General features: G+C 42.1%; 1 protein-coding gene across 1 annotated transcript; it reads left to right on the top strand.

Moving 5' to 3' along the window:
* Window positions 1-1,463: 1,463 nt before the first annotated feature.
* Window positions 1,464-22,215, top strand: myom1b (myomesin 1b). The gene is made up of 37 exons (XM_029529017.1): window positions 1,464-1,587; window positions 2,041-2,258; window positions 4,085-4,219; window positions 4,343-4,517; window positions 5,874-6,031; window positions 6,209-6,301; window positions 7,338-7,426; window positions 7,616-7,657; window positions 8,430-8,624; window positions 8,816-8,977; window positions 10,114-10,255; window positions 10,746-10,945; window positions 11,099-11,152; window positions 11,268-11,392; window positions 11,508-11,691; window positions 11,776-11,950; window positions 12,026-12,147; window positions 15,014-15,210; window positions 15,308-15,434; window positions 15,544-15,728; window positions 15,821-15,935; window positions 16,063-16,219; window positions 16,299-16,405; window positions 16,489-16,533; window positions 16,615-16,751; window positions 16,835-16,979; window positions 17,393-17,452; window positions 17,659-17,726; window positions 17,835-17,948; window positions 18,826-18,913; window positions 19,008-19,046; window positions 19,153-19,258; window positions 19,569-19,732; window positions 19,982-20,018; window positions 20,249-20,271; window positions 20,533-20,588; window positions 20,706-22,215. The coding sequence occupies exons 2-37, from the start codon at window positions 2,107-2,109 to the stop codon at window positions 20,964-20,966; spliced, it is 4,434 nt and encodes a 1,477-aa protein (XP_029384877.1). The 5' UTR covers window positions 1,464-1,587; window positions 2,041-2,106; the 3' UTR covers window positions 20,967-22,215.
* Window positions 22,216-22,615: the final 400 nt, after the last annotated feature.

A 22,615-nucleotide genomic window follows, 5' to 3' on the forward strand; every position in this document is an offset into this window, starting at 1 on the left:
CTCCGTACATTTGGAATTTCCTGGACAGCTGAACTCAGAGACATACTGGTAACATGAAAACAATTCATTATGTTCACTAAACAGAGATTTTTTGGGGGAAAGCAAACCACTCATGTATTTATGTGTGGGAATGATAGAAACATGTTTCAATATGATGCAGTATTATATAACATTATAGCTTGAGCAGTTGCGTAACGATTGGATTCATTCTATTACACTGATGTACTCAATGCAGTAAAACAGAAGCAAAGAATAGGTGTTGATATCCTGGTTAAAAAGTGATAACAAATACACGTGATAATGGAAAGCACTACTGATGAAATTATTTAGGTAGATTTCTGTGTATGTACTTCTTATGCTATGGTTAAATGTATTTGAATCACAACAATAAAAGCTTGAGAGTCAATATAATGTATGTATAATGTAAATATAATGTATCCCATATTTATATGGCAGCATACAGTATTGTAACCCTCCTTCAGACACTGTTCCTCTCCCTGTTGACATCTTCTAATTCTTTATATTGCTGTCATAACATTTTAGGTGCGTTATCAAGCTGATCATTGTGTGGGAGGTCTCAGAAGTGGTGAGGGACAAACTGTATCTTTGCCACAGGAACCATCTGACCTTTAACAAACTTTATAGACACAGCCAAGTGCTTCCTATTTTCAGTAACTTCAAACTCATATTCCTTTTTCATTTTTGAGATCAGGAGCGTTTCTGTAAATATCACTGGATTCTGAATCTTTCATTTATGACATGTTTTCAGTTGGTGTTTGAGCAACAGAGGGAGGACATTTGTGTATCTCCGCAAATGAGCAAGACTGAAAGTGAGAGTGACAAAGACACACTACCTGGCATTTGTTGCATGTGAAGCAAGTAACAATAGCATCACTAAAGTTAGCAACAGCCACAGCTGAGACTGCTGTGGTAAAAACAGTGCCTCTAAGTCAGCTAGGTCTTGGGGGATTAGAAAATATCAGATATGGAATTATATATAATTCCAATATAGAAATAGAATTTAAAATTCATCAATAGAAAATATCAAGAATCCAGAGTTAATAAGTGACTATACAGTAAGGTGCTTTTGCATGTTTTAAAGCATGCAGATTGTGTCATATTCACACATTTTATTTCAGCAAGTAAGTACCATGGGACAACAAATTTGACAATAATAAAAAAATGTATATATATATATATATATATATATATATATATATATATATATATGACAGAAATGCCAAAAAAAAAACATTAAACAATAACTCCTACATGGATGAGAGACCCCGTGTTTACCTGCATATCAGGCATTACTGCTCAATGGCAAACACATACAAGCATAAGTGTGTTGCACTATGGGAGTTGGCTTGCCCCCCAGCTCTGCTCCCAGCTATATTTATCTACACCCTCACCTTAAAAGGCTGCGACTGCTGCTTGGACACTCTGGCAAGAGCCAATATTATTTTTGTTGTGTAGACCACAGCCCTGTACGCACCTACCTGTAGGTCTGCTGGGATATCAAGCTTGAAGTGTGGAGGTGCACCATCTTTTCCTGTGAAGCTTTCACTTTGAGGGGTTTCGTGTGGGGTAAGTGGCATACTGCTGTGCAAAGTTAAGATGTGATAAGCTAGATTGGAATTTTTGCATATGTCTGCCGAAGCATGCTGAGACTGTGCCTGAATGCCTGATTCACATTTCATCTCTTGCAAGCTGATGTTGCAGGTTTGTTCTTGCAGGTTTCATGATAGTTAAAAGAGTTCTCCTCATTTTACATTCTGTCCAAATAGATATGCAGTTTTTGCTGAAGTATTTACAGTATACTTATATCGGGATCATGGGAATTAGAGTATTTGTTGTTTTTAAGATTGACAACTAAAGTAACCCCCCATGTTCAACTATGTTGAAGTGTCCAAAAGTATGATTAGCTTCTTTACGCAAATAATTTCAGAAAAACATTGAAAATTCACTGGAAACAATGATGAGCCTACACTATGTTAGGATAACAAGAAATCCCCGTGCTCTTCAACATTAACTAACCAGACAGAGAAACAAATAGGCACGAAGAAACTTGGAAACTCAGGGCTTGTGCAAGGAGCGGCCTGCAGCATGTCTGGATCTATACCGTTCTACCAGAAGCACCATCGCCACTATGACCGTGGCTACCGTAGCAGGGAGACGGACTCTAAAATGAGCCAGTACAAGTCGAGCAGCAGATACCTTGCTGGCAGCAGCAGCTCCACCACCAGCAGGAGCCGAGGGTAAGGAGGAGGAAAAAAAAGGAGGATGGAGGTTCATGGTCTACCTTCATCATCAATCTATGTCTTTGTAACAGGAAAGCCAAACTACCACCTCCTCAAAAACCCCTTCCCTTAACAAAATCCCCCAGTCCAGCTGATCGAATTCACCTTCACATTCCCATCTTTGGGATCACCTGCCGTGATCTACTGCTGTACTGACACTACGTAACCATTTCTCTCCCCTCTCTTTTTTTGAAATCACTTTCACTTTTGATGACCCCTCAGTCACATCTGACGATTCCACTCCTGGAATGAAAGCAGCTTTGAATCCTGCATGATGCTCTTTGCATGCTTGTATTTCTGCATGTGACCAAACTTGATCTCCTGCAACTATGACCAAATGGCAAACGGTAACATACTGTACCTGTTGAGAGCAAAAACCCTTTGTTAGATAAGGTGTGCGAAGCTGCAGTTATGTAATGGGGGAGTTGTGGTATATGGCATAGACTGAAATAGACTCTTGACCTGTGGATACCATGTTGGAGACAAAGTAAGGAGTGACAGTTTCTTCTCCTTGTCTACTTCAAAACAAAACCCGCCATATTATACAGTTATTTTCTTTTAAACAAGATCATATAGAATAGTATTGACATTATTATGTCTGAGAAACTGAGGAACTAAAATCCTGAAAGAAATACAGAGTGATGTTTTTCCGATGATGACTGATCAAACTCACCAGACATCTTATCTGTGCAATCAATTGAGATTTATGAGATGGAAAATTTTGAGGTTTTTCTAACCTGGAAATAAGAAAACTCAGTTTATGACGACGCTATCATTTACTGTGCTGGCAGGTCTTTAAATACCCCGGACAGTGCGAACAGGTCAGAGGGCTTAGGTTTTACTAACTCAATCCGCTGTTTGCACTCTTGCCTTTGGAGTCATGACTCTGGACTGCTGGACAGCACATTAGACACCAAATAGGCGCTGTGGTAAGGAAAGGAGGATTAGGATCTGATGATTAGTGATCATTGGGGTCATGATACTGCAGTTACATTAAAGATACAAATGCAATTACACAGACAGGGATGTTTGCTACTTAGGGATGGCTGTACTGGGTTTCAGTAATAACACCGCTGCCCTGAGTATTGCATTGTTGCAACTCTGATCCTGGAAAGTTAAGTGGGTGTAAATGGTCCAAGCCAAAGGGATCTGACCCTAATAGATAAGGGGAAAATGAGGGCAGCTGTCATGTCACCCTTCTCGCTCCTGCTTCCTTATCTTGTTCCAGTCTCACAGGTTGAGCTCCCACTCCAACTCTCCAGCACTACAGACAGTGTTGTCCCTTCTTCCAAAACAACAAAGCAGGTGGAGATTGACCTAAATTCTTCAGCAGACAGCCTTTAGATGTTAAATGGGAAGATGAATATGCAAATTAATATTCTAGGCCAGTTTTCAAGGATTGATGCAACATGGCTCTGAACGTTTGCGAAGTCTTCCGGGCTTTAATATTAGTATCAGCTTCAGCTGTACGCTGAGCTTTGTGGATCTGGATCTTCCTGAATGTGTGCTCTTGAGTTGGACTGCTGCGAGTGTTGTTTAGGTCTTTTGGTGATTCAGCAGTGGCTGTTTTCAGTTGTCTTCAGTGAGAGTGAATTGGTGATTTTGATATATATATATTGGTGATAAAATGCTATAATCATCACTAAACCGTCTATGCTACTTTCCCACTGAACCCTAATCTGCCACTCATTTACACACGACCTTGGCTTTATCCCCACATGTTAATGGTATGTAGCTGCTGTGTCTGGCTGTGTGCCGGGCTGATTGTATTCTGTCTGTCTCAGACTTAGAGTGTCTTCACACTCTGGGCTGGACGAGAACAGATTGAGCCCAGTGCCCAAGAGAGCCAAGCCAACTTACTTGGCTGTGGATAAAGAGAACCAAGTCATCGGCTATGTAGTGCCTATCTTCAGGGGCAGGTAATAAACTCCTCGCCGCATAAAACTGGAACTCCAAAAATGCTGGTCTTATGAACTTATTTCAGTTTTAATGCTATTCCTCACACACATCCACCCACGTGTATCTCTTCTGCTGACTCCCAGTCAAGAGTTTGCTACAGGATTTTCGGATACAGAGGAAGCAAGGGTGAGGGAAACTGCTGCATACATGGCCCGCAGGGATTTGTTCACCAGTGGCGTGGAGATGGAGCGATCAGAGCAGATATCCAGGAGGGAGGCCATGCGTGAATCAGCCGAACGCATCACTCTGAGCAAAAGGGTCAGTGAAGGAGACAAGCAGTTTCAAGGTCATACAGGAAGGCAGTCTTTTCCAACTGAATAGATTTTTTCTTATATAAAAAAGCAGCATCTGTAAAATGAATGTGACACCAGTGTCTAAACTGACATGAGTTGCCATCACATCACAATTCAACCCTTTTTTCACGTGACATCATAGTTCTTCATCCACACACGTTGTCTGCCTGACAAACCTTTTTATGTGACAGTAATTCATTCTGTAACACTGATGTATATTTCTAAACGTTGACCTCACAGTGGACCGAGTCCTTCATGACATCCACGGTACGACTAATTTAACTCACAATGGAAATCTCTGCCTTCTGATTGTTTTTGTTCATTATGACGCCATAGCATAGAGCTTACCCTACTCACACATCACAATACACCCCTCCTGTACGGCACTGCCATACAGTTGTCTGTCGCTATTTATGACATCACTATAGCCCAATCTATTTTCACACGTCGTGAAAGAGATTAAAAAAAAAAAAAAAATCTCTTTCATGACACCGTACTTGCTGAATCATAGTAGTGAAATCTTCCTCGTGACAACACATTTAGTTTTCTGTTACTTGTGACGTAACAATTGACCCTTTCCTTCAATGACGTCAAAGATTGTCTGTTGTTACTCATAAATATCATGTTGGACTCACTCATGACGGACATCACATTGGTTTTGGGTTACGCATGATATGTTTTGATTTTGAGGTTTTGCGACTTGTGGCATTATCACGCTGGACTCTTTCATTAAATGTTTTTTTTCCTACTTGTGATGCCACAATGAGGAAAACTCCATCTTTGAATCACATAAAGCTGCATAACCCATTTATGTGATCTGCATGGTCATATAACAGAGCATAATTAATTTTGCTACTTCTTGGGAACACCAAGTGCCTGTGGCTAAGTGGTTGTTATTACTATTTCTTACACAAGGGAGATATTTATGTCCCAGGGCGATTAAGTGAAGTACCCAACCATTCACTCAGCATCGTAAAAGCCACAGTGACCTCCTCACTGTATTTATCTGTCTCCACTGTGCCAGATAGCTTACTACTAGGTGACAAATGCCTCAGGAGATTGTGTTTCTTAAGACACAACGAAGCAGTGTCCCTTGGGTGTTGTCATACTATGTGCTGAGTGACCGGATGCACAACTAGATTGGGCCTCAACACCACCTAGATATTCTTAGGACATAATGAACAACACATAGTCACACCCATAACACAACAAACAATAAAAATAGGGATTTTGCTCTATTTGTTTACGTAAAAGTTCTGTTTTTGCTTGGCTGGTGAAGGCAGCTGCAGTTGTCCTGAGTGATTTACTCTGCCATCTCCAGCTCCATGAACACGAGGAACACTTCAAGCGCATGAACGAAGACAGCCTGATGCACGCCCCCGAGTTTGTGATCAAGCCTCGCTCCCACACTGTGTGGGAGAAGCAGTGTGTGCGGCTGCATTGCACTGTCACTGGCTGGCCCGATCCGCGGGTCGTCTGGTAGGTCAACGACACACACCATCCATAATGAAACCTCAAATCTGTCCTTCCTGTTCTCTCTGCCGTTTTCATTGAGCTTTAGCTATTTTCCAAGAATTCTTTCTGTGACCTTTTGACTCCTTCTCAATCTCCTTCTGCCTCCCTTGCTCTTTAATTTTTTCCCCTTCCAACTACAAGGTACAAAAACAATGTGGCAATCGACCCCCTTGCCAACCCTGGCAAGTATAAACTTGAGAGCAGATACAACGTGCACTCGTTGGAGATTAACAGGTAGGCGTAGCATTTCCCATTACAACACACAGATAAATTATTCTTAAAACAGCCACTGACATCTTGTGCTGTGTTTAGCATCAATGACATTGCACCACCTTGATGGCCTTTGTGTGGAAACATTTGGAAAGCCAGGCCCGGTTAGCTTTGCTTTTTATCAGCTTCAATTATTCTGCTTATCCTTTCTTTTTAAAGAAAAGGGTTCGTAATTTCCTGGATACCAGTCGAAAGTGGCTTTCATAGACGTGAACAGCTTTTCTCCCTAAATAACATTTGATTGCATAAATTTATGATAATTTCAAATGGATTCAAGTTTGTCAGAATTTTTTTTTTTTTTCAAAATCGAAATAATCCAAACTAATTACAAATACTATGTATGAGTGAGTTAAATAACTGGGTTGGACAGTTTGAATGAAGTCTTATTTGGTCAAAGACTTTATGACCTGCCACTCCTTGTTCCACAATTTATTGTCATCATTTGTTTCAGCTTTCCATTATGACTGGAAGAGCCAAAGATTATCATGTGTGGCAGGATGCTGTTGACATCTGCCTTTATCCCTTCCTAACTCGCCCAAACGGACTGACACTGTTGGATTGTGACCTGGAGACGAGCCACACTATGCCGTCACAGATAACAAAGAGCATGTCTAAAGATAGCTACGATCCCATCTGAGCATTTCAACAACCAGATAGCGGGCACAAGGGGTGTAATGTCATTTCTTTACATTATTGTTGTGTTTTAGAATAATATGTCTCACAGGGTCTGATTTTTAATTCCCATTGTGAAAAGCACACAACAGATGCTTTCATGTATGAAATCCGATCGTGCCTGGTCCCCATGACATCACGGTGGTGTCTATTTATTGACAGAGTATTCCTGGCTAGTAGTTATGGAGCGCTTACAGTCAAGGCTCACATAGTTGGTATTATTTACATGGTTCAGAGGGCCGAGGCTGAGATGGGGGAAGGGTGCTGTACACATGAATCCTTGGGAGAATGTGCATATCAATCATCACCTGATCCTATCCTCTTTCAGATGTGATTTTGATGACACAGCACAGTATCACGTCTCTGCCATGAACTCCAAGGGGGAGCTGTCTGCGTTTGCCTCTGTGGTTGTTAAGAGTAAGTTTCACAGATTCCAAACGGCATCACAGCTGAGTACTCTCCACCTGAAAAAACACACACACCAAAAAAAAAAAAAAGTAACTATACTTTTCAACTTTGATATTTCATAAATTTTACATGTTATCTTTGTGTTAAATCACAGTATGTGTGTCGTGTATTAATAATAAGTGTTGCCTTTCCTCACAGGGTTCAAAGGTGAAGTTGATGATTTCTTGCCACCACCAAGACGTAAGTGTTAATTCACCGTCTTTTACAGTTTTATTGGCTCCTAGGGGATGAATCATTGAGTAAAGCTGAAATATTGGAAGAACAGTTGCTGGACTAACAACTTTTTGTATTTCTTTAATGCTGTGGCGACATCACAGGGGCCGGTACTGCAGGTAACAGGTTATCGGGAAACTGGTTTGAAAACATTTTGGTGAACTTTGACGTTTTCACCGACTGTCTATCCATGCATGGTCACTCCTTTCTCTGTCAAAATTTCACAGTAAAGCTTACAGTTTGCCTAGAAATGTGAGATCTGAAGTTGTTCATCACTTGTTTGTCTGCGTTTCCGTTGGAGTACTGTCTGTCTGCATCACCAATGCTGCAAAAACAGCAACGTGGTGAACTTATGTTCCCACGTCATTCGGATAGAAGGACTGTGTAAACACAAACACTTTCATCCTGGACACATTGTATGCAAATAGTTGGCATCACAATTAAGAGCTTTATTCTACTTCAACTAATTCAACAACTGACCCTATTCCTTTAATTTCAAGAAGACTTTACCTGTGTTGTGTTTCACTGTATGCATGACCACAAGTTTTCATACTTCAACCATTTTTTTCTCTGAGCACACTCATGTATTCTTTATTTGTGTTTTGGTCCTTGATTCTCACGCAGCTGATTCTTGTTTTTGCTTCTATACCCTCTTGTGTAGTTAAAGAGTCATGTGTCTTTTCTTCAAGTGCCGAATTTTGATCTACTTGATTTGAACAAAGATTCACTGAAAGTCCAGACTCTGACTCTGACTGTCTTGCCTCATCTGTAGACGGCCCGGTGTCTGAATATGGCATCACCTTCCAGACTCACATTGTTGATAAGTTTGGCGTATCATTTGGAAGAGAGGGGGAGACCATGAGTCTCGGGTGTACGGTCATCATCTACCCGGCTCTGCACCGCTATCAACCAGAGGTCCAATGGTACAGAGATGGTTAGTGGACAACTCAGAGCTGCTTTTGACTCTAACTGGGTGATCAGCGGGGATTACTGGTGTGGACCCAACTGACCTTTCAACGTCCTTTCTTACCTGCTTCCCATATGATGCATGTATCAAATATCATGACGTATCTGTCACTGGCAGATAGTTCCCAGGCTAACATTAATTGTCATTGCGTTTTCCAGATGTTCTCCTGTCTCCATCTAAATGGACCCACATGCACTGGAGTGGTGATCGAGCAACGCTGACACTCACGCACCTCAACAAAGAGGATGAGGGTCTCTACACCCTGCGTGTTACCACCAAGTCTGGATATGAAACCTACTCAGCCTATGTTTTTGTCAGAGGTAGAGCCACCTTCCTTCAAAACTTAGAAAACCTTAGCTTGTGTAGGTTTAGGAAAGGCCCTCTCCCCACTGGCCTTTTAACTGAGACCCCAGTCATCACATGACACACCAGCTTTGTTTGTGTCAAGTATGTCACGAGATCAAGGTCAACACAACAGCATGTCCTCTGGCACCTGATGAGAAAACCACATGTAATAATCAGTGTTTGAATGTGAGCGGGTGGTTTTAAATAGGATATCTCTAATAGAGTGCCTAATAGAGAAGGGCATATTCTGGAAAAAGTGGTCAGTGGAGCTTATCTTTGCTGCCTTCAGAGACAATCTGACCTTTGAATGTTTCACAACTGCAGAGGAACCATGTTGAGTATGAACAAGCTAGAATAGACCCTGTTCTTCCCCTCTTGAGCTCAGGGTCAGGCAATAAAGGAGACGCCAGGTACCATCTCCATAACAAAGCAGACCATGAGCTTGGCTGCTGTCAGGCTATTCTCAGAGAGCTCAGCTATGGAATGAGTTTGGCTGTTAGTGCGGATGGATACTGTAAATATCTGCTTCAAGGAGAAACAATATGTTGCCATTTCTCTATGTTTCCCCCTGAGCCAAAAGCTCTTCTTTTCCTTCCTCTTTCATCCTCATATTATTTTATTTGTGTTTTCATGTATATATCTTGACACATTTATGAAGATAAATTTCTTCATCTCACTTTCAAATTTTGAAGATAATTCAAAGAATTTACTGTTATTGTTGTAAAATTCAGGCTACAAACACACATCTAACCTCTAAATACATAAATACATGCTCTAACTTTATGATGCAACTGTTGTCTGCTGCAGAGTTTTTCTAGGTGCCCTGGTTTTATCCACATGTTTCTTTAAGAGTGTCCTGTCTTATCCGCTTTCACTCTGGGGAGGGCTGCTTCTAATTCTGTCCTCCTGCCGTTGATTGCTCTCAGCTCGTGTTAGACTTGAAGACCAGAGACATTCCTGGCATCAAACCCTGCAGCTACACACAGTTCACCATAGGCCAAAATACACATTAATAGTGAGAGAAACCTTTCTTGTTTGGGTTGATATTAAAATAGTATAAAAAACAATGTGAACATGTATGTACTGTGTGCGTTATCTTTGTGTGTCTTAGATGCTGATGCAGAAGTTGAAGGTGCTCCAGGTGCCCCTCTGGATGTTCGCTGTCTGGATGCTAATAAGGACTATATTATTGTCACTTGGAAGCAGCCAGCTGTTGATGGTGGCAACTCCATCGTGGGCTACTTTGTGGACAGGTCAGTTGGTGTTTCCCTGTTCTCTTTCACTCTAAAAGTGCTAAAATGGCAGCTGTTCTTCTCCCACCAATGGTCATCTCAAAATCCCTCAAATAATTAAAAGCCCCATAATATATGAAATTATATTTATTTTGTGTGTGTGTACGATAGTAACACTATGAATGTAACAACGCACACAGCTGCTGTGTGCTGTGTGCTGCAAAATGATATATTTTACCTTGTAGGATTTGATGTCTACGTGAAACAGTCAATCTGTCCTTTCTGAATCTTAAGTGAGAAACCTGAGACAGGAGACAGAAAAGTTCTTTAGATGGCATTTAAAGCCACAAACCATTCAGAACATCCCAAATGAAACACAAGACCATTAAAATCTAATTCATTTGTGGTTGATCATCATTCACATGCTCAGGTCTATGAATGGGGATTATTTTAAAAGGCATTCATAAAAAAACTCGAAGATGTATGATTTAAATGTATAAACCACATGCAGGTGTGAAGTTGGAACCCACCACTGGCTCCAGTGCAACGACACTCCAGTCAAGTTTGCCCGTTTCCCTGTGACCGGCCTGGTGGAGGGTCGTTCTTATATCTTCCGTGTGCGAGCGGTCAACAAGAGTGGCATGAGTCGCCCATCCAGAGTGTCTGAGCCGGTGGCGGCCATGGACCCAGCTGACCGCGCCCGCATGAGAGGTACTTCGGTCCAGATTTAAAGAGCGTTACAGCCTCGCCCAAATGTGGTGAACAACCAGGGACATTGCTGACTGATACGCAGCAGCAGCAGGTTTTGTTTTTTTCCCCCCATATTCTTCAGTTTAACATGATGATGATGTATTTGCTGTAAAGGTACTTCGGCACCCTGGACCGGCCAAATCATTGTCACAGAGGAGGAGCCTGCAGGTAGGAAATCTCACACTCTCCAACAAGCCCAGCGACACAAAGGTTGGGTTTGCCAGATGTTTCTGCCGTCCAGCTGCTTTGCTACATCTTCCTTCGTCTTTCTTTCAACCATCAGAGAGTGTCGTTCCCGGCAGACCTCTTGAGCTGCAGGTGACAGAGGCGACTAAGAACTACGTGGTGCTGAGCTGGAAACCACCTGGAGAGAAAGGCCTGGAGGGGGTCATGTACTATGTGGAGAAGGTAAATGATTTCTTCTGATATATGTTACTTTTTAAAGTCTAATTGACCCAAAATTGTTCCAGGCCTTTGTGTCTGTGATGGATGCCGGTCTGACCTCTGTGTCCTTGTTTGTCAGTGTGTGGCGGGCACAGACAGCTGGCAGAGGGTCAACACAGAGATCCCAGTTAGGTCTCCTCGCTTTGCGCTGTTCGATCTCGCAGAGGGGAAATCCTACAGCTTCCGTGTCCGGTGCTGCAACTCCGCTGGTGTTGGTGAACCCTCTGACCCAACTGAGGCCACCACAGTTGGAGACAAGCTTGGTGAGAAAGCACACAATCATACATCCTAAACGTCCCTAAAAGCAGCAATACTCACCCTGATGTGGACGTTGCCTTGGTCCACAGATATCCCATCTGCCCCAGCCAAAGTCGTTCCCACTAGAAACACAGACACGTCAGTCGTTGTGTCTTGGGAAGCGTCCCGAGATGCCAAAGAGTTGGTTGGATACTACATCGAGGCAAGCATTGTGGGCAGCAATGTGTGGGAGCCTTGCAACAACAAACCTGTAAAAGGAACCAGGTAAAATTACAACTCATACTCACAACGTTGCAGAGAAACGTCGCCACCATTACAGCTGCTCAAACACACTTACAGATTCATCTGCCACGGTCTGGTGACGGAGGAGAAGTACGTGTTCAGGGTGAGGGCAGTGAACGCTGCCGGACTCAGCCAGTTCTCCCAGGAGTCGGAGCCTGTGGAGGTGAAGGCTGCTATCGGTGAGTCAGAGTCAGATATTTAGGATTTGTGTTTATCACGTCAGATTTGTAAACTCACTTAAGATCCTGTTTAAAAAAACGGCTGAATATGAATTCATCATAATCAACGTTATAATATGAAAATATAGAGCTGTTTTGTAGGAAAATGAGGAAAACTATAATCTGACACCTGAGGTAGAAATGAGTGAGACACAAAATGCATAAATGCTGCTTCTAAATATGTTGTGACTTTTGGAGAAGAAATGGCTTTTTACAGAACATTGGAGGCTGCTTTTGCTCTCTCGAGACACATCTTAAGCTGTTATAGCCCTCAGCATCTGTACTCCCACACTTTTTCCACCATGGTCCCACTCCGTGATTCTGCAATGACTTGTGCCCCCACCCACCCGCTACCCTGTTCAGCCACATCTACCTCCACCTCCGCCCTGCGCAGCCTGAGGCAGGGTCAGGGTCAGGACTTGTAGACTACCTCTAATTTGGGTCAGTGCGATCCAATTCAGCGGTTGTTACAAACTAGCCCGGTTTCACACACCACCACCATCACTCCTCACCTTTGCTGGGCACGAACCGTGTTGGCCACCCCCACGTGGTGCTAAAGGTAGCAACACACACACCCCCTAACTCCACTGTTACCCCCAAACCGCACTGAGTGTCTTTGTCATAACCTTTTTATAGCAGCTATTATGGCAGCGGTGTTGCTCTGTTGGATAGTTAACTACATTTGAAGGAGGAGACTATAAATCATTTACAAAATTTTGGTCAATTTGTAATTTTTGGGGACTTTTTTTGTGGTATCTTTTGGAGCCATTTCCTCCAACAAGAAATAAATAAAATAAGATGTGCACTTAATAGAATGATTAAGAATGAAAGGCAAATGGATTTAGGAAATTAAGTTTACATGCACAGGCTTCTAACTGATGACCAACAATATCCAATTAAGGTGAAGAAGCTTATCTGAGCTCAATAAAATAAACACGAACTACAACAATTTCAATCAGTTAAAAAAAAAAAAAACAACAAACAAGCATGCAGAGCAAAGCTGCTGTTATGATAATTGCCAGAGATGTTCTCTCTGATCTCCTGCATGTGCTCCCTGAATTTTTTTTGTGCATTGTGACTAACACGGCTTTCAGCCTTTGGATGCCAATCAATCACCATGCAGCTCTGTTTTTCCTTGTGAATGTCCCCAACACCACTTACAATACTTCATATAAATTGATCATGGTGTGCTGTAACATTCAGCCTTCACACATCTACGAGGTGATGAAATACGTTGGCATTTTTAATAAAACAAAGTGTTTCTGGCACAAAGCCTGCACACCCACACTGCTGCCTGCTTTGCTTCACCCCCCTGCATGTGGCCGTAATCCCAATGAGGGCTAGCAGCCTCCCAACCAGCACACGGATGTCACTTGTTGGTCATCTTGTCTTCATTTTTCACTTCCAGTTGGATGAAGACATTTTTATTGAATTTGATAGGCTGAAGTTATGAATATAGCTTTTCTGCGTTTCTGCCTGTTTCTTCTTCGTGGTCTCTCAATGTTGTGTGATTGGAGTAAAACCTGTCAAATGTGAATGTTTTTTTTTTTCTTTTGTTTGTTTGTTTTAAAAACTGTTCTGCTTTTCTCTGCTAACTCCTGTAGGGGGCGGCATCCCTCATGGTGTGTTGCCGGAGATGGGGCCGGGGGGTAACGTGGGCCTACTAACTGAGCACAGGCCACGCTGGACGGACACGCATGAAACTGTCCAGTTCCTCGCTGACACTGTGCCTAAGTACAATAAAAAAGCTCAGGCTGACACTGAGGCCAGGGAGGGGGCCGGGGCTGCTAGCTCAGGCCTCACAAAGCCAAGCCCAGCAGAGAGTAAAATCGAGGGGGGCAAAGCAGGCAGTGTGCCCTGGGCCCCCGACCTGGCAAAACACTTGGTCTCAGAGTCCGTGTCAGGCTCAGTTTCAAACTCACCCACTGACATAGTCACAGCTGCACACGTAGAGCCGGTCACTGCGGAGGTTAAGGATCACGCTGTAGAGGCGGCCGATGGGACAGAGGCCGGACAGGCACGTAAGTTCTCTGTAGGCTCCTCTGCTAATCGGGAGACAGCGAGGCCGAGGAGAGATTCGACAGGTGAGCAGTGGTCACAGATGGAAACCTCTTTCATCAAATCTAGAAAAAATAATCACACAAAATGAAACCCCACTTCCCTCATGAAAATATTCGACACTGACTTTCTAAGTAAAAAGAGAAGAGGAAAAAAAAAATTACAACATTAAATCACTACTGCAAAACTTTCATACTCACAAGTAGTTGACCTTAAACAGTTGATAGACAGGAGGTGAAGTGCTCTACTGGTATTCTCATTTTACAGGTAAGTCACTGTAAAATAACACCAAAGTTTAACTCCACACAGTCACGCCTGTCAGTAGTTTTTGCTGGCATCCATCTTCCCCACAACCCCCTCCTCACTTGGTGACCTGGTGTCAGTTACCTGCTGCCAGTCTGGACTGAGCACTCTAATGCACAACCCCGCACAGCAGGAAGTCAGCGGCAGGAGCCTGATAATCCCACCCTGTACTTCAAAAGTGGATCATCCGGAAAACACAAGAGACTTTAGTGTTCGTGGACCATGTCCAGTTATTATCTTTTACACACATTTTATTTTGTCTTTTCTCGCCACAGTGTTTCGGGAGGACTTTATTTTTCAAATCAAAGGAGTATTTTTGAGACTTAAGGTATTTTAAATGAATATTATCAGATGGGTAGAGGTATAAAGGGCAGATTGGGATTTAAAAGTATGATTTATTTGTTGTGTTTCAGTTTCTCATTACATCAGCTATGTGATTTACTCATTTGGTTGTCTGCCATCTCAGCCTCTCCTGCTCCACCCTATGGCATCAGCGTCCTGGAGTGTGTGCGTGACTCCATGGTGCTGAGCTGGAAGCAGCCAACTTTCATTGGCGGTGCTGACATCACTGGCTACTTTGTGGATTACCGTGAGGTCATAGATGGCGTGCCGGGGAAATGGCACGAGGCCAACATCAAGTCTATCACTGAGAGGGCCTACAGAGTGAGCAGATATGAAATACTCCAGTTGATGTTGGTTTCAAAGCTGAACGGGGCCATTTCAGCAACAAGGCTCTGTCTTCGTGTGTCCCCGTCTTTAGGTGTCTGATCTGAAGGAAAACAGGAAGTATCAGTTCCAGGTCCGAGCCGCCAACTTGGCTGGTGTTGGCATCCCTTCACTGCCCAGTGACACCTTCCTGTGTGAGGAGTGGACTATCGCTGTACCAGGTTATCTGCTTCAACAGGCCAAGTGTCGCTCTGGCCGAACAGCTGTTAGGTAGTTCTGGTTTCTTTGAAACAACCAATTTTGCCAATCTGCTGTGTTTCTACACCACAGGACCTCCGCATGACCTGCAGATAAGGGAGGTGCGAAGCGACTCTCTGGCGCTGCTCTGGAAACCGCCTGTGTACCAGGGCCGCGACCCCGTCAACGGGTTCTACATCGACATCAAGGAGGCAGAAGCACCCGAGGAGGCCTGGAGAGGCATCAACACCAAGGCTACGGAGAAGACATACATGAAGGTGGCCATCAGCTGGAGACCTTTTTTCTGTCTTTGGCGTTCATTCGTACCAGCAGATGGTCTGCCATGTGGCTGTTTTACGTGGTTTTACAGATTACGAATCTGAAGGAGGGAGAGACGTATGTGTTCCGTGTTCGAGCTCAGAATAAAGCCGGCGTTGGAAAAACCTCAGATGTGACAGAACCAGTTCCAGCTCTGACCAAACCTGGTAAGACAGAAAAAAAAAACAACCATCATCTGAGGAAGCGACTATGACACTGACAAGTATCTTGTAAATCACTGTAATCAGTGGATGACTTCATTTTAAGGCGGTCTTACCCATCTCTATCCTTCAGGCACCAAGGAGATCGTTGTTGATGTTGACGACGACGGCATCGTCTCCCTGAACTTTGAATGCTCTGACTTGACACCTGACTCCAAATTTGTGTGGTCCAAGAATTACGAAGAGATCACAGATGTCTCCCGCTTGGCTATTGAAACCAAAGGAAACAAGTGAGAAGAGTCAAAGTCTGTGGACTCTGTGATTGCTCATTTGATTTTTTTGTGACTATAATATAAAGCTTCCTTGCAGATCCAAAGCTGTTTTCAGCTCTCTTGATGAGGAGGACATTGGCGTTTACTCCTGCCTGGTCACTCACACCGACGGTGCTTCAGCTAGCTATAATCTCTCTGAAGAAGGTATGAATATGTTTCAAGATGCCAATGAAATGTTTTTGTTTTTTTTTAACCCATTGATGAATTCCCCCTTCTTTCTTTATCAGAACTGAAGAAGCTGCTCGTGATCAGCCATGACCACAAATTCCCCAGTAAGTGTGTCAGCCTCACATCTGATCACCGCTGCATTTAAGAGTGCTTTGGACTGATATAGTTTTCACTCCTCAAACTAGTTATTCCCCTGAAGTCAGAGTTGGCTGTGGAGATGCTGGAGAAAGGCAAAGTTCGCTTTTGGCTGCAAGCGGACAAAATATCACAAAACGCCAAAGTGGATTATGTGTTCAACGACAATATGCTGTCTAATGGGGAGGTCGGTAAATCAACTGCACAGCTTTTACACCAACGTGCTTTTCTGGCAGATGAGACTGAAAATGCTTAACCCTTGTTTTGCAGAAATATAAGATGAACTTTGACAAGAACACTGGTGTGATTGAGATGATCATGGAGTGTCTGACCCCAGCAGACGAGGGCACCTTCACCTTCCAGATGCAGGATGGGAAAGCAACTAACCAGTCCAGCTTGGTCCTGATAGGAGACGGTACGTTCAGGCAGGGTCTGGGGCATGATACTGGAATTTACTTTAGGTTAACTTCTTTTGGAAATGAAAGGTTTCTTGTTCACTCTTTGGCATAGAAACAACTCAATTTATTAAAATTCCTGGAAGCTATTATTACAATATTTTACAATACTGGCCATTCAAAACCTATGGGGCTTGTTTTGTGTAAATGCGGTGATGCAAATGCTCAGCAACTGTACGTTCTGGACACTGGAGGGCAGCAATAAGATTTATGAATGCAGATTGTGAAAGCACAAACTACATTCATGTTGTTACGTAATCCCACAACACCCAAACAAGTATCAGATCATCGGCTTTTGTGGTTAGATTACGAATGATCAAGTTTCCTTTAAAACCACTGAACCTTTTGCGTTTTTTCATTTTTTCATTTGCAGTGTTTAAGGAGCTGCAGAAAGAATCTGAGTTTCAGAGGAAAGAGTGGTTCAGAAAACAAGGTATGGGAGACGCTGCATTTCTAAAAAACAGTATCATATTGATCATTCTACTCATTAAATTATTATTAGTTGTTTTGTCCAAAAAAAAAACCAAAACAAACAAACACAAAAAATGCCAATCACAGTATGTGTAATGTAAGTATCCAATTATCACAATATTTTTTATATGACCAATTCATTCATTAATGGAATGTAATTTGTTCCAGGTCCTCATTTCATCGAGTATTTGAGTTACGAGGTGACACCAGAGTGCTGCGTTGTGCTGAAATGCAAGGTCAGGCAGAAAAGTTCAGTTCAAAAAGATTTTAGCTGCTGCACATTTTCAAAGAAATCCTCAGTGTGTTGCGAGCTTTGAACATTTCTTTGTCATGCTACCTCTCAGGTGGGAAACATGAAGAAGGAAACCTCTGCGGTGTGGTACAAAGACGGAAGAGAGATCAAATCAGAAGAACATCTGGGCTTCACCGAGGGAGTTCTGAAACTGGAGATAGCTCAGGTGAGGATATGAGTAAAGACAGCTGTGTGAAGAGTGAATTTGTATCTATATATATGTATATTTCTGTATTGTATAGTTGTCACTGAACTCATTTGCATATATGACTGTAAAACGGTGGAATCCTTGCACAGCACTGTTTATGTCTTTGCTCCAAAAATATCTGGATCCTCACATTTTATGGGCTTCTTTCACCTGAATATTGACCCACAAGATACGATCTTTGAGTAAGAGGACGTGAGTTCAAAAACCATCACCAGCAGACGGTTGAATCATTTACTTTTTCTTTCTTAATCCAACATTTTTCTTACCATATCATACCAAGACAACAAAACCATTACATTAATTCACACTAAATTTCAGGATGCCGCTGTCCCTTTCTTTCTCTAAACTCTCCCTGTCATCCTCTGTTTTAAATCAGCTCTTTTCTCTCAAAATAATTTGAACTCTGTCTTCATTCTGTCTCTCATAATTCACTCCCATCCCGCTGTATTGTCTCTCCATGTCTGTCCGAGTAGCAACCCTTGGCATGCAAGATCAGTATAACAAATAAACATGATGTCACATGTGTCCCATTTCAGCGCGACTCCCCTGCAGACACAGCAGACTCTGTCGGGGACCTAATCTGGAGAAGAATAAAAGTTGGGATCTGTTTTCAGTTGCCATCACACTTCTGGTTTCACCTCGGAATGCTTTTTGTTTGTCTGTCTGTCTGTCTGTCTGTTGGCTTTTTTGCTTTTGTGTCTTATATGTGTTTCTGCAGCACCCATAGCAGAAGAGAAAAGCTTGGCTTTTCTGTTGAACACATATCAAATAACACTTTTTTAATGGCGCCAAGTGTTGTTTCCAACTGAATTTATTTTATTTCTCTCTCTGGCAGATCTCCAAGAAGGACGCTGGTGTGTACGAGGTGGTTCTGAAGGATGACAGAGGAAAGGACACTTCCACACTGAACCTGACAGACCAAAGTAACGATGAGTGTTTGGTTACATGCCAACACAGTCAGTGGCTGAATTAGCTTTAAATGACTGAATTTCACTCCTGCTTTTTTTTCTTTTCAAGGTTTCAAGGACTTGATGAATGAAGTTTTCGGTTATATTGGTGAGAAAAGATAGATTTTGTGCCCAAATAACGTTTCAGCAGATTGACTTTAGAATTTTTTAACCAGAAATGGATGGAAATGGTTTTGTATTTTCTTTTCTTGCAGCCAGTTCCTCCACTCCACTGAAGATCACGAGCACAGATGAAGGCATCCGACTTTACACCTTTGTCAACTACTACAACGATTTACTCCAAGTGACATGGCATTACAAGTGAGTTGTTGAAACCCATTTGTATACAACCAAATTATATACAAGTAAATTTGATTTGCTATAAGTTAATTAAAATGTTTTCACTCTCAAACTCATTCAGCCTAAACCTGAGAAACATTTTCAATTCTATTTATTACCTTAACTTGTTCTATTTTTAGATGTGATTGTGTTAGGTTTGTTTAAACATTTATTTACAAGTCACTCAGTGCAGTAAGAGATTAATTATTGTAATAATAAAGTCTAGTGTTTGTGTATTCTGGTGTGCTTCTGTGTTTGCGTGTCATGGAGCTGTGTGTTTTCTCTCTGACAGGGATTCAGCCATCGCCTTCTCTGACCGTATAAAGAGTGGTGTGGTGGGAGAGCAGCTGTGGCTGCAGATCACAGAGCCCACAGAAAAAGACATGGGCAAATACGCCATCGAGTTCCACGATGGAAAGGGCGGCCTGAAGAGAACCGTGGAGCTGGCTGGTCAAGGTGAGTTCACACCTGGGCTGTACGGTGACGCGTGTTAAATGTCTAAATCTGTATTTCCCCGTTACTGACGTAAACACGTGCAGATGAGAGACCTCCCTTTAAAATTTGGTTTTAAATTCATTTTAAATTTAACTTTGTGTGCTCTTTTATAATTTCTGTTTCATGTTTTGTGTTAAAATGAATACTTCAGAGTTTTCATTTGGGCAACAAAAAGGATTCAGGATCTTACACCGTGTTTTTGTTTTGCAGCATTTGACGATGCTTTTGCAGAGTTCCAGAGACTCAAGTAGGTTCCCAATAATTTCATAACTATCGTGTTATTATGTCTAATCAGTGTCGTGCATTGTGAACACTAAATAAATGATGCATTGTATTGTTCCAAACAGGTATGCTGTTTGTCAATTAAAACTTGCAATTTTTCTGATTTGAGGAACTACATAAAGAAAAAGAACATGAAGTTTTAACTTTGGTCACCTTTGACCTAATTTGTTGTTCCTTCTTTTTTTACCTCCTCAGAGCTGCAGCTATTGCAGAGAGAAGTAAGTCATACTGTGCTCACATTGGCATTGCTCTTTTAATCGTTGTTTTCAGCTGCTGGATCATCAACAACAACAAAAAAAACACATCATATAACTCTTATTCTTTCCAGCTCATCTTGATCTTGATCTTTTTCTGACATATTTCATTTTCTAAATGTACTTTTATCAATGTATATTTTCAGGGTTGTAAATTTTATTACAAGCACTTTTGCGGCATAAGAGTAGAGCTTATTACTGAACTACACTGTTTCTCTCTTTTAGACCGAGCTCGAGTAGCAGGAGGCCTTCCTGACGTGGTCACCATCCAGGAGGGGAAGGTAATCACACGGCCTGCACATGACTCAGCACAATACTGGCAGTCTCTCTACAAGATTAAATGTAATTATAGTTTCTGAAGTGTATCATTTTGTTGATATGCCTTTTCTTTCCTGCAGGCCCTCAATCTCACCTGCAACATCTCCGGTGATCCAGTGCCAGAGGTCACCTGGCTGAAGAACGACAAGGAGATCACGTCCGACGACCACTGCATCCTGAAGTTTGCGTCAGGCAAGTTCGCCAGCTTCACCATCACCGGCGTGAACACGTCAGACTCTGGCAAATACAGCATCCTGGTGAAGAACAAGTACGGCACAGAGAGCGGGGACTTCACCGTAAGTGTCTTCATCCCTGAGGAGGCAGGCGGCAAGAAAAAATAAAAGTGGTCCAAATCTTGTCGTAAATATGTATAAAAGCAAAACGCTGGAAACTGTTTAAGGAGAAAAAAAAAAAAGGGCTTGAGAATGTGTTGATGTTTTTGTAGAATATAACTCTAGTGGTGCTAGATCTAAACAAAGAAGTCCAATAGTTCAGAGAGAAACCAAGACATTTAGTCCAACGCTGTCCAATCTGACTGAACATAAAAAGGTGTTTGTGACATTCTGCCCTCTCAAAATGTTACTGGTGCAATTTTAGTTTATGTTTGTGTAAAGTTGCAGCATGCAGAGCGGCTCATGACTCTGCTTTAGGGCCCTTGACAAAAGGAAGCCAAGGATAATTGTTTACGGCACTAAGTCAAAGAAGAGACGTCATGAAGTTAGTGCGAAATGTCTGTCATTACAATTTTTTACATGTTTTATTCCCTTTGCTACAAAGACTGTGGACTTTGCTGTTGAAATTTTTAAAAATATAAACAATATAAACAGTATCAGCATTCAAGTTCTGTTGGGAGTTCAGACCTTCGATTTTGGAATAAGTCTTCCAATTGGTTGAAAATGCCACCTCTGAATTTTGATTTAAAAACAAAAGTTTGCATCCTGGTTGTATGTTCAAATGAAAAAAAAAAAAAAAGTGAAGTTCACTCAATTTGGAACAAACGGACTAAAACATGGCCTTTGGTTGGAATGTGCCATTTCATTAGATGTTGTATTCAGTCCTGTTGTAGCTTTTGTTCCATTTTATTCACATCACTTTGAATGTTGTGATCATGACGTCACTTTCACCGTGTCGGCCCTTTTGCTCCTCATTATTATCGATGTTTCCTCTCACTGCTGTGACGCCCCCTTCAGACTCCATCATCAGTTATTATTATATCTCCTTTAGTAATAATGATGATAATGACTGCTGTAATTGTAGCTGAGATCACTGTTAACACCAAACAGTCAGAATGGTTTTACTTCCTTCTCCCCTGTTTCTTGATGAGACTAATAAAAACGAGCATGTACTCCCCCACTTCCTCCTCCTCCTCTCTGAGTTGTTTCACTCTGATTCCAGCACCTCTCCTCTTCACCTTTTCACTATTCACTCTCTCGTTCCAGTTGCTTCTTCCCTTTTTCACTCCCAGTCATGATCTCTGTAGAGTCGGACTCCCTGAGGATCACCCACCAGCATGGAGCCAACCCTCTCCACTGTAATCCAACCCTGATCCAAAAATCGGACTTAGGTTTATGAGCCGTTAGAAAAAAAAAATAATAATGATGTGAAATTTTTTGTGGAACTAACAGAGCATCAAAATGAAGCTCGGTTGAATATAACTGAAGAACAGGACAGTCACATCACTGACAGAAAGCAAATCCACAGCTCCTGTGAATGCGGATTAGCAGGTCCAGGTCTCTATTCAGGTTCAGCGACTGGAAATCATATATTCTCTTCTCTACTCTTCAGCGTTTGGCAAACGCTGCTTTAAACTAATAGCAAAAATCATAAATGGGTCTCAAGAGGGTTTGACAATTTGCACAACGTGTGATTTCCCCTGTCATAAAACTCCTGATTTGAAGAAGTCAGATATGCACCGTCACTGCGTTTCACATAAAAATCAAATCATGTGAAAAATAAACAATATGGTGAAACACACATATGTAATTGGCTT

This window comes from Echeneis naucrates, chromosome 20 (assembly GCF_900963305.1).
Source record: "Echeneis naucrates chromosome 20, fEcheNa1.1, whole genome shotgun sequence".
Lineage (NCBI taxonomy): Eukaryota > Metazoa > Chordata > Actinopteri > Carangiformes > Echeneidae > Echeneis > Echeneis naucrates.

Bases quoted from the DNA above. Each gene is read 5' to 3' on its own strand.
- myom1b (XM_029529017.1), top strand. From the start codon at position 2,107: ATGTCTGGATCTATACCGTTCTACCAGAAGCACCATCGCCACTATGAC. The intron at 6,302-7,337 runs GTAGGCGTAGCA...ATCCTCTTTCAG, and splicing joins CACTCGTTGGAGATTAACAG to ATGTGATTTTGATGACACAG. The intron at 20,272-20,532 runs GTAAGTCATACT...TCTCTCTTTTAG, and splicing joins TGCAGCTATTGCAGAGAGAA to ACCGAGCTCGAGTAGCAGGA.